General features: G+C 65.8%; 1 protein-coding gene across 1 annotated transcript; it reads right to left on the reverse strand.

The window, feature by feature from the left end:
• Positions 1–106: 106 nt before the first annotated feature.
• NES (nestin) lies at positions 107–7,791 on the reverse strand. The gene is made up of 4 exons (XM_075737024.1): positions 6,860–7,791; positions 5,653–5,777; positions 4,993–5,066; positions 107–4,392 (listed from the first exon to the last, which is right to left on the reverse strand). Exons 1-4 carry the CDS (start codon positions 7,670–7,672, stop codon positions 596–598), a joined length of 4,809 nt encoding a protein of 1,602 aa, XP_075593139.1. The 5' UTR covers positions 7,673–7,791; the 3' UTR covers positions 107–595.
• Between the last annotated feature and the right edge of the window lie 3,625 nt (positions 7,792–11,416).

Consider the following 11,416-nt stretch of genomic DNA (forward strand, 5'->3'; position numbering starts at 1 on the left):
GCTGTCCCCCCAGCCCTGTCGCGGGGCTGCTGCCCCCTCCTCTCCCATCCCCCCCTCCCCAGAGCCCCCCCGGCCGTGGGAATGAGAAGAGCCGGGCTGCAGCGGATCCGAGCGGGAGGATGAGGTTTATTAAATTAACGTCAAGGCAGCGAATACATCCGGCGTGGGTCAGCCCCGCGAGCGTCGGCGAGTCGGGGCTGGGGACCCCGGGGTGCCCTCGCACCAAGGCGCTGGGTCTCGGGGTGCAGCGTGCGGGGGTCCCCAGCCGCCAGCTTGGAGGTGGGGGGGGGGGATGTTGAAGATTGCGAGAAAGGGGGAAATGTGGGGTTTAAATTAAATACAGCCACGGCAACCCGCCCGGGGGCGGGGGCACAAAAGGAGGCTGGGGTCCCAGAGCAAGCACGCGAATTTGGGGGGGGCTGGCAGCTGAGCTCGGTGGTTCTTCACTCTGAAAAAGGGTGCAAAAAATCCACACAAACGTGTTAAAAACCATAAGGAGATGGAGAAGCGTTAGGTGGGTGGGTGGGCAAAGTGGGGGTGCTGGGTTTTGATGGGGGAGGGGGGGTGGCTACCGGAGGGGTCCCCCCTGCTGCCGTCACTCGTCCCCCGAGGACCAGGGCTCCTGCTCGGCTCTCAGCCGGCACGCCGGCGGCTGGTCGGGTGCGAGGCACAAGACGTCGTCCCCCAAAGGGGACGTCACGGGGACGGCGTCGGCCCCACTGCGTTTGCCGCACAGAGCGGCATCGGCCAGCTTGGCGGCGGTGGCATCTCCGGGAACGGGGGTCTGCGGCGGCATCACCACGGTGGGCTCTGTGGTCTCAGCGGCAAACTCCTGTGCCGGCAGCATGCCGGTGATGCCGTTCAGCACCTCCTCGGTGAATTCGGCCAGGTCCTCCAGGCTGGCCCCCCGATGCAGCCCGTTCTCGGCACGAACCGGACCCTCCGTCCCCGGTGCCGCGTCCGCTGGCACCTCCTGCACCGTCGCCTCCTCCTCGCTGGACGAGGCGGGCGAGGAGTCTTCCCCGGTGTCCTGGGGTACCTCGATCCCGCCGACATCCCGCTGCCCGCCCTCGGCCGCCCTCACCCCCATCACCAGCTCCTGGTTGAACTCCAGGGCTTGCTCAACTATTTCCAAAATATCCGAGTCTTTCATGACGTCCACCGGCATCTTTGCAGAGAGATCAGCCGCTTCTGGGTTTTCTTTAATCATTTCTGGAAAACCTTCCTGCTCCAGCCCGGAGCCCGGTTCCTCGTCCCCGGCTGTGGGCGGGCTGTCACCATCTGCTGCTTCCTCCTCCGCAGATGGTTGCTCATCCGATGTCTGCTCCGCTTCATCGGGCAGCGGAGAAACCGGCATCGCCTGGGCCTGGAGCCCTGCCGGAGGGGTGGGCTTGGCCGCGTCGTGGTGAGCCGTGCCGGCCTTGTACTCTTCCTCTTCCTCCTCTTCCTCCTCCTCCTGGCCCACCAGCCCCAGCTCGCAGCCTGGGAGTGTTTCGGCTCTGCCGGCATCGCTCTCTGGCTCCGCCGTGCCACCGAGCTCCTCGACCGATTCAGCAGCCAAGCCCTCGGAGCACCCTGGTCCCTCGTGGGTGCCGGAGCCCGCGGCACCCTGGGCTGGCTCGTCAGCGCCTCCCGCTAACGGCCCCGCGGCCCCAGGGGAGCCGGGATCTGCCTCGGGCACAGCTGGACCTTCCTCCAGCTCGGCAGTAAAACCAACTGCATCATCCTCATCCTCATCCTTTGGCATCTCGGGTTCTTCTGTGGGCATCTTCAGGTCTTCATCTGCTTCACCAACAAATGCCTCAAAGTGCCCTTCGTCCTCTGGCACCAGAAACGCTTCTCCAGGGGCTTCCAGGTCATCTTTGCTGGCTTCGGTTGCTTCAACTTTAATTTCTTCAAAGTCCTCGGAGATCTCGGCTTCCTCCGAACTGGACACCTCCTGGTTGGGAGCAGAGACCATGAAATAACCTTCCTCCTCCTCCTCGGCACCCTCTGCCACAGGGGCTACCTCCGTCCCCACCTCCTCTTCGCGGCTCTCTGGCACGGTGGGAGTCGGTGGCTTCTCCCTCCCTTCCAGCCATCCTTCATCCTCCGGAGTTATTTCGGATGCGGGTGCTGTCTCTGTGCTCTCCTCAGACTCCGGAGGGTTTTGGCCGGGTGCGACCACAGCCAGCGTCTCCCCTTCGTAGAGGTGCAAGGGGGTGCTGTCCGGCAGCGTGTCCTCCAGCTCCACCCCCCTGCCCGTCCCCGGTGCCTGCTCCAGCTCTCCCGATCGCTCAGCATCCTCCTCCTCCGCCTCCCCGCTCCCCTCGCCGTCACCCGGCGCCTGCTGACGTGCCACGGGGCCGGCGCTGTTGCTCTCCGGCTGTCCCTGCTCTGAGCCGAGCTCATCGTCACCATCCTCCTCCTGCACCTCCCACGACTCCTCCGGACCCTCGGCCGGCTCCTGGCTGTCCCCTCGCCCGGGAACATCTGCGGGGGGACGGGCAGGCTGCTCCGCGGTGCCATCCTGCTCCTCCCTCGCCAGCCCCGGAGCCGGCTCAGCGTCCGGCGGTGGCTGCTGCTGGCTCGTCCCCTGGCTCTCGGCATCTTCTTCAGCATCTTCCCGGGTTTCCTCCAGCTCTGCCGGCGACATGCCGTCTCTCTCTTCGCTTTCCGACCCTCCCACGCTTGTCGGGGTGTCGCCTGCCCAGGCTGGCTCCTCTGTCCCCAGAGCCCCCTCCGTGTCCTCTGCCGTCACCTCCCAGTCCTCCGGACGGGAATTTTGGCTGTTGCCATCACCCTCCCTGCCCCAGGGCTCCTGTCCCAGCTCTGCCTCCAGCTCCTCCTGCTCCAGCGCCTCTGCTCCAGGTCCTTCCAGCACCTTTTCCTGCAGGTCCCAGGGCTCCTCCCGGATTCCGCTCTCCTGCTCCGGGGTTTCAGGTCCCACATCCTCTCCTCCCCGGAGGTCTTCTCCTCCCAGCACCTCCCCAATGGCGTCTTCCTCACTATCTTTTGCTCTGCCTGGGTCGTCCCCTCCCACAGCATCTTCTTCAGCCCCCGATGAAGCCTCTTCTGCTAGGATGGCCTCGTGGATGCTCGAGGGCTCCTGCTCCGGGCACGTCTCCTGCCCTGGGTACATCTCCTGCCCCCTTTCCTCCTCTGCAGCCGGATCCGTCTCGCACACGGGCATTTCCCGATGCTCAAGCTTTTCCTGCTCCCCATCCACAAAGTCCTCTTCTGGGTGACTTTCCACGGGCAAAACCGGGCGGCTTTCCACAGGGACAGCACGAGAAGCTTCTACTTCTCTTTGCAGGGACTCCTCTTCTCGCACATCCACTCCTTCGCCCTGGAAATCGCCGTCTTCCTCGCAGGGGCTGCGGGGTCCCTTCTCCTCCTCATCCTCTGAGGGGTGTGCTGCCTCCAAGCTTGGGTCCTCCACCTCATCCTCCCCTTGGTCTGCTTCTTCCCGGCTGGTTCCCGGCTGGCCACGGCCACTCACGTCCTCTTCCTGGGCCACCACGTCTGGTTCCCGTGGGCTCAGCACAGCCGGCATCTCCTCCTCCCACTCTCCCATCTCTTCCCGGCTCACCGTGCCGCTTAGGGAAGCAGCCGTGCCGCAGGGATGTGATCCCGGTGGGGACGCGGCTCCGTTGCTCTCCGTACCCAGCCCCTGCAGCACGGCTTCCCCAGCCCTCTCCTCCGCTTCGGGAGCTTCGCCGTCCCCGGCACCCTCGGAGGGATCTCGCCCTTCCCCTGCCCCTCTGCAAGCCTCTATGGGGGGAACGGGGCTGGGGGCACGGGCATCCTGGGGGGCCCACACAGCGCTGAGCGTGGGCTCTTCTTTGGGCTGAGCGTCGTCTTTCATTTCCTTGAGAGCATCCTCCAGCGCCTCGCTGACCAGCTGGGCTGGGTACCGCAGGCTGTGGGTGGGTGCCGTTGCCGGGGGCTCGGCGCTGGCGTCGTGGGTCTCCGCCGCGGCGCCGGGGGGAGGATGCTCCTTCCCTTGGCTCATCTCACCCCCAGCTCCCCCCGGCCAGGCAGGACCCTCTCCCTTCAGGCTCCCCGGCTCTGGTGGCAGGGGGCTGGGGGGGTCCGGGGAGAGAGAAGGGGTAACTTTACCGGGCTGCGAGGGACTCGGCGTGGGGCGGCCGGGGGCACCCGGCTCCCTGGCGATGCTGGCAGCCTGCGGTGCTGCGGCATGGAGGACCGAGCTGATTTTTTGGAGCTCCCTGGCGCCGGAGCTCTGGCTTTTGGGTGTCAGAGCATCGCTTTGGGCTTTTGCCGGCTGCCCCCTCGCCTCCGCCCTGGGGAAGATGGAGGGGCTTGCGCGGTGGTCCCGGGGCAGCAGCCGCCTGGCTTCGGCGCTCGCCGGTGCCAGCTTGCTGCCACTGCTCACCTCCAGCTTGAGATCTGTAAAGAGCGAGGGGGAGCGCGGTGAGCGTGCCAAAAAGCCGCTCGTGCAGCTCCCCCATCCCTCCCCTGCCGCCCGGGTGCCTCTCGCTGCCCCTTGCCCCCTCTCCTATTTTTAAACACCCCCTTCGTGGAAAGTGGGAAATTCCTCGCTCGAGCGCAGCCCATGCCGACGCTCCCGGGGGATTCGGCACAGCGCGGGGGCCGATGCTCTGCCTGGCTGCAGCCGCGGTCGGACCTCGCTGTTGGGAGAAGCGTGCAGGTGTCGGGCTTTCCTTGGGGTTTTTTTTGGGGAGGAAAAAAAGAAATGCTCAGCTTGTTACAACAGCCCGCGGTCCCGCTGGGCACGTGGAACCGCTCCTGCCCTCCCCGTGCAGTGGAGGAATTAAAAAAAGAAGTGAAGAAGCAGATAAGCTCTTATCTGCACCGCGGCGGCTGTGAGCCCCGTGCCAGGAGCCCCCGGCCGCTGTTTGCACCTTCCTATCGCAGCCGAGCCACCGCTGCCAGGAAAATGCTCCCGTCTATATTCAGCCTCGTCCCCTGAACCCCCCCGGGGTGCCGTGACGGCGGTGCCGGGGGCTGGTGCCGGTGCTCCCTTACCTCGCAAACCGTTGGCCAGCTTGTATTCCCCGGTTGGCATTTGCAAGCGGGTGCTCTCTGCTTCCAGCAGCGTCCTGCAAGGAGATGAGCAGGGTGGGTGCTACTGGGTGGGTGGGTGGGTGGGTGGGTGCACCGTGCTGAGAGCCGAGCTGCTCCCTGTCCGCTCCAGCACACCCCGCTGGGCTACGGCTGCCGCTTTGCAGGTAAACTGAGGCACAAAGGGGCTACGGATGGTTTCGCTGCCCTGTCCCAGCTCAGGGGGGGGGGACGGGGGAAGGGGACCGGAGCAGCGCCCCCCCCCCTCCTTTGCTGCTGTCTCCCCTCCCATCCCCCCGTCCCCAGGATTAGTGTCCTGGGTGACATCATGCTCAGCCGGGGAGGCCCCTCTCGCTCGGCGGGGACAGCCCCTATTCTCATGCTAATTGTCCCCCCAGTCCCCTGGCAGCCTGCCATTGTCTGGGGCCATCTGGAAGGGCTGCAAGAGGGGTGCGGGGCTGCCCCTTACCCAAACCCCCCCCTCCCTTACACCCCAGACATCCCCCCCCCCAAAATACACCCACAGCGGTGCAGGGTCCCCAGCACGCCGGTGTGCGGGGGCTGCACACACACCCCCACAAACCCCCCCGCACCCCCCAGCCCCTTCCTCGTTGGGGACCTCACCTGTAGGTCGCCACTTCCAGGCTGAGGGACATCTTGAGGTGCATGAGCTGCTGCCGGTCCTCCAGCACCTGGGCGATCTGCACCCGCAGCGTCTGCTTCTCCTGCTCCAAGGCCTCCATCGCCAGCTGCGGGCAGCACGAGGTGGGGAGGGGGGTGTCAGGGACATCTCAGACCTGCCTGAACCCTGCCCGAGCCCTGCCCGTCCCTGCCGGACGTGGGACCGTGCAGGTGGCTCTCGCTTCCATCCAGCGTCCCTCGGGATGCTGCGGGGTCCTGGGCACTCGATTTTAGCATGGCGGGGGGGGGGGGAGCTGAGGATGGGGAGAGGGGGGTGAGGCGAAGAGTGGGGCTGAAAAGTGAGGGGGGAGGCGACTGCCGGAAAGGCCGGGGGGATTCAGGACTGCAGGACGCCAGCGTGGGAAAGAAGCGTCTTTTGGGCGAGCGGCCGAGGCCGCAGCACCCTCCGCTCTGCAGCACCCTCCACTCCACAGCACCCTCCACTCCACAGCACCCTCCGCTCCACAGCACCCTCCACTCCACAGCACCCTCCACTCCACAGCACCCTCCGCTCCACAGCACCCTCCACTCCGCAGCACCCTCCGCTCCACAGCACCCTCCGCTCCACAGCACCCGTGGCCGGTCCCCGGACCTGGAACAAAGAGGGACCCTTCCCCGGGCGCCATCCCCGGCATTTCCAGCCCTGTGCGTGTCCCCCCCTCCCCGCCACCTCCCTCCGCTGAATTACTTTTGCAGCTGTTGGGTTGCAGCTGCAGCAAAGTCGGTCGGAGTTTATCCTCCCCGCAACCCCCCCGCTGCCTGCACCCAGCACTGGGCGGGGGGGGGATGTGGGTGCAGCGGGCAGGGGCATTCCATTCCCGTGGGACCCCAGCAGTGCCCCGGGCAGGGTGGCAGGGGGGGGACCCAGTGTCTGGGTGCTGCTCCCCTGCAGCGGGGTGGCCCCGGGTCCCTGTTGTGATGGGGACAGGGATGTCCCCGAGTCGCTCTGCTCTTCCTCCCGCCCTCCCCAGCTTCCTCTCCATCTGCAGCTAATCTGGGGCCACCGTCCCTCCCTGCCCCGGGGTTTGCTCCTTCCATCTTGCTTCCTCCTATCCATCTCCCCCGTCCCTTTGCAGAGGGTGGGTGCCCTGAGCACCCCCCAGACACCCCCAGCACCCCGCTCTCCCCCTCCCCAGCCTTCTTCACCCACCTGGAACTTCTCTGCCTCCCCTCGCTGCTCCTGCCACTGCCGGGCCAGGTTCTCCTCCAGCATCTCCTTCCGTGCTTTGAGCCCCGCCAGGTCCTTCTCCAGATGTTGCAGCTGCAGCTGGCTCTGCTGGTTGTCCTCCACCGCCTTCCAGAGGTTCTCCTTGGCCTGGCAGAGGGAACCCTCCAGCTGCGACACCTCCGTCTTGTAGGTCTCCACCGCCCCTTTCCAGATCTCCGAGAGCCTCTTGGAGTAGTCCTCCACCTCCACCGGCTGGAAAGCCACCGGCGCGCAACGGAAGCTCTCCAGGCTCTGCGAGAAGCTCGCGATCTCCTGGTCCAGCCCGGCTTTCTCCTCCTCGTGCACCTCCAGCAAGGCTTCCACCTCCTTCTCCAGCTGCACGGCTCTCTCCTTCAACCAGATCTGTGCTCTCCTCTCCTCCTCCAGCTCCTTCCTGCTCAAGGACAGCTGCTTCTTGGCTTCTTCTCGGGCTGCCTGCTCCTTCTGGCACCTGCTTTTCACCTGCTGGACCTCCTCGTAGAGGTTGTCCCTGGCCAACTCGACCGTGCACTTCTCCCTGAAGGCATGGTCCAGCGCATCCCGCAGGGCTCGCAGCTCCTCCTCGTACTTCGCCCGCCACGAGTCCCCGGCGGGGCTGCCCTTGGCGCTCTGGATTTCGGCTCTCAGCACCTCGTTTTCCTCCTCCAGGAACTTCACGCGGGCCAGGTACGCCTCCAGCCGTTTGTTGAGGTCCCACATCTGCAGCGACTCCTCGCCCAGGGCTCTCGCCCCAGCGAAACTTTCCGTGCTCAGCATCGGTGCTGCCAGAGGATGCCGGGGCTCTGGTGCCGGCGCTGGGGAGGATGCCGGGGAGGAGGATGCCGGGGCTCTGAACAAGAGGGAAGGCAGGGAGGGCAGCGAGTGGCTGAGAGCGGAGGGGAGCACAGCTATTCATACTCCACGCCGGGCGAGTGGGAGGCCCCTGAGACCCAAGCGAGCAGCGGGGCTTAACTCTTCCGCAGCCGGGCTGGCTCCAGCCCACGTGGGCTCGACGCCGGCTGCGGGAGGGCTGAGCCCTGTTCTAGCAAACGCCGTCGTCATTTCCCAGCCCTGGGGAAGGGCAAGGTGTTCCTTCGGGTGGCTGGAGGGGTTGGATGCGCCCCACACACACACACACCATGGCTCGCCTGGGAAAATCCCCACAAACCGCCCCCCAAAGCCTGAGCGCCATGCCGGGGGGCTGGGGGGCTGCCGTGGGGCTCGGCGTGGAGGTTGGGAGATGTTCAAGGGCGGGTGGGCAGATGCCCGTCCTCGGGGGCTTGGCTGCAAAACTTGGGGCCAAGGGAGCCCCGTCGGAGCCCGTCAAGGGTCCCACAGTCCCGGGGAGGTGACGGCTGCACCGGGGACACCGGTGCCTCTTGGTGACCGGGGCAGTTTTGGGGCTCAGCACAAGTCGTGGCTGAGCCGGTGCCGTGGATCCGGCCATACGGGGATCCCTCTGCACAGGGACAACCACCTCGGAGGTACGGAGGGGGGCACAGGGCATCATCCCTGCCGGCCCCCCCACTTGGGGTTCTGCATCCAGCTGTGTCCAGCTGCAATATTCTTTCTTTCCAGATGTGCGCGGCGGGAGGTGCTGAGCGGAGCCGGGAGCCCAACGGGGACTCGCGGCTGTGGCTTGCCGCCGGTTTTGCCGGCAGCCTCCGAAACTTGGCAAGCGCCGACTCAACATTTGGTTTCGTTCACAGCTTTCACCCGCATGGCCGAGCCGTCACGGTGGGGTTATGAATCGCTTCGCAGGGAGCATTTGGGGATTAGTATTTTTTATTTTCTCTTTTTTTTTTTTTTTTTCCTTTTTTCCCCAGCTGATTTATTTGGGGGGAGGGCAGAGGGCTGGCAAGGGGAGGAGGTTTAAAAATTCAAACTCGGGAGAGTTCTGTGAACAAAAGAGGCAGGAAAACATCATCTGGGGAGAGACTTGTTGCCAGCTTTTTCTCCCAGTCCCCCCTCTCCCGGAGACGCAGTGCTTCTCCCACGGGAGGGTCCTCGCTCTGTCCTCACCAGGGCAAAGAAGAAAAGTGGAAATGTCCCCTCTCAGCTGTCCCACGGGGTGGGCTCCAGGCCAGCTCCTCCGCAGAGACAAGCAACAGTCCCCTCTGCTGGCAAAGGCCACCCAGAGCCACCCAGAGCCACCCAAATCCACCCAAAGCCACCCCAAGCTCCTTCCAGCCTTGCACCATCCGGGAGCTGGTGGGGCCCCCCCTCCGTGTCCCCCACATCTGGGAGCACCAATACCGGGGGTCCCGGCCACCCTCGGCATGGCAGGGAGCGGGTTTTTCCCCCTCGGATCCCAACTCGGTGCCTGGCCGGTGGGGAGGGGGGGGATGCCCCGGCTTGGGGGTCCCCGAAGGCATCGGGTTCCCGGCTCATCTCCGGCCAGACATCCTGTCTGGCTCCCCGGCCCCGGCTCTGGTTTGCCTCTTGAAATGCCATTAAGCAGCACAGGGAGCACCGAGGTCGGGTAATTCATCCCCGAGTCCCCCGTGCTGCGGGCAGCGGGGCGATGGAGCCTTGCCATACGCCTTCATCTTCCTCCTCCTCCTCCTCCTCCTCCTCCTCCTCCTCCTCCTCCTCCTCCTCCTCCTTGTTTCTGCAGCACGTCTGCTCTGGAGCCGGCCGTCCCCCCTGCCTGGCTGCTCAGCTTTTCCACCAGCTCCCAGTTTCCTCCTCCCGTTGGGTGCCCGTGGGGTGGCTGGGTGCCCCAGGGCTGCCTGAGGGTGACCGGACCCCAATATTGGTGTCTGCCGCAAGGCGGCCCTCAGTGCCTGCGGCTACGCTGGGAAGTGCCCAGGGAGGGAGCGTTTCCTTCCTCCCTGGCCTCGCTCCCCTCTTCCTCCTCACGCCTTTGCTTTGTCTTTCCCCATCGTGCCTCGTCCCCTCTCCCTCAGCCAGCACTGGGGTTCGGTGGGGCAGCCCCGATCCTGCAGCCCAGGGAGGACTTGGGGTTCCCAGGGGTGCAGAGGGGTCCCAGCGCTTCCCTGCCGGGGGGGAGGCTGGGGGGACAGAGCTGGGGAGGGGATGTCTGTGTGTCCCTTCCTTTGGTGGGGTGCTCGGGGTTGGGATCCCCTGGGATAGGGACATCCATGTCCCTGGGGGGTGCTCGGGGTTGGGATCCCCTGGGATAGGGACATCCATGTCCCTGGGGGGGTGCTCGGGGTTGGGATCCCCTGGGATAGGGACATCCATGTCCCTGGGGGGGTGCTCGGGGTCGGGATCCCCTGGGATAGGGACATCCATGTCCCTGGGGGTGCTCGGGGTTGGGATCCTCTCAGGAGGGGGATGTCCGTGTCCCTGGGGGGTGCTCAGGGTTGGGATCCCCTGGGATAGGGACATCCATGTCCCTGGGGGGTGCTCAGGGTCGGGATCCCCTGGGATAGGGACATCCATGTCCCTGGGGGGTGCTCGGGGTCGGGATCCCCTGGGATAGGGACGTCTGTGCTCCCCCTGTCCCCACAGGATGCTCAGGGGTGGCCGTTTGGCAGCGGCGGAGGTTTGTGGGGGCGGCAGATTTGAGGGTGCCACAGCCCCCGGCGGTGCGTGTCGCCCCAGGGTGGGGGGGGGCCGGCAGGGTGGCGGCGAGCTTGGCACAGGGTGCGCGGCAAGTGCTGCTACGTGGCTTGGAGCAGGGCTGGAGGGGGAAAGAGGAGGAGGAAGAGGACCAGGAGGAGGAGGAGGAGGAGGAGGAGGAAGCGCAGCTGGGCATTAGGGCCCTTCCAGCCTGGACGCAGCTGGGGACCACCTGCAGCTGGGGACAGGGTCCCCGTGGGGCCAGACCTCTTCCCGTGCCCTCGGCTGCTGGGGCTGGGCCTGGGGCAGCGGGAAGGGCTGGGAGGCTCCCCACATCTCCGGGGCTGCAGGCAGGGATGGGGATTCTCTGCTGTCTAATAAGGGTTGTGCCCTGCTGCCACCTTGCTCCTCTCCCTTCTCCCCCCCACTTCCAGGAGCTTGGTGTCCCAAGGGCTTTGCCCCACCGATGCCGTCGGCCAGGAGGGACCACGAGCTGTGCTGGGAAGGCGCAGGCAGAGCAGCAGCCCTGGGAGATTCTGAGCCGGCAAGAAAACTCCAGCCAGGCTGGGAACATTTGTTCCCAATTAAGATGGGGGGGGGGGACGCTCCTTGCTGAGCAGGCACTCTCTTTTCCCCAGCTCCGAGCCTTTTGCCGCAAAAGTGCCGGGTGCAGGATGTGAGCTCATGGGTTGGGTATGGGGGTGGGGGGGGGGCAGAGGCTGGGGCAGCCCCTGGGTGTCACCCCTGCCCATCCCGGCGTCTGTCCCGGTGTCTGTCCCCGCGTCCATCCCAGCCCTGCACCGAGATGCGGCTGCCTTGAGGGCAGAGCGTTGCGGCGTGCATCACCCGCCGGACTGCACCGCTAACGAGACCGTCTCCGCCGCCCGTAATTATTTCCCAGGGCGACGAATGATTAATTCTGCTCAGGAGCTGCGGCTTTCTGCAAACTCACCCGAGCAATAATCTGGCAAGCTCCACGCCGGCCCCCCCCCC

The sequence above is a fragment of the Balearica regulorum genome, chromosome 28, assembly GCF_011004875.1.
Source record: "Balearica regulorum gibbericeps isolate bBalReg1 chromosome 28, bBalReg1.pri, whole genome shotgun sequence".
In the NCBI taxonomy this organism is placed as follows: Eukaryota; Metazoa; Chordata; class Aves; order Gruiformes; family Gruidae; genus Balearica; species Balearica regulorum.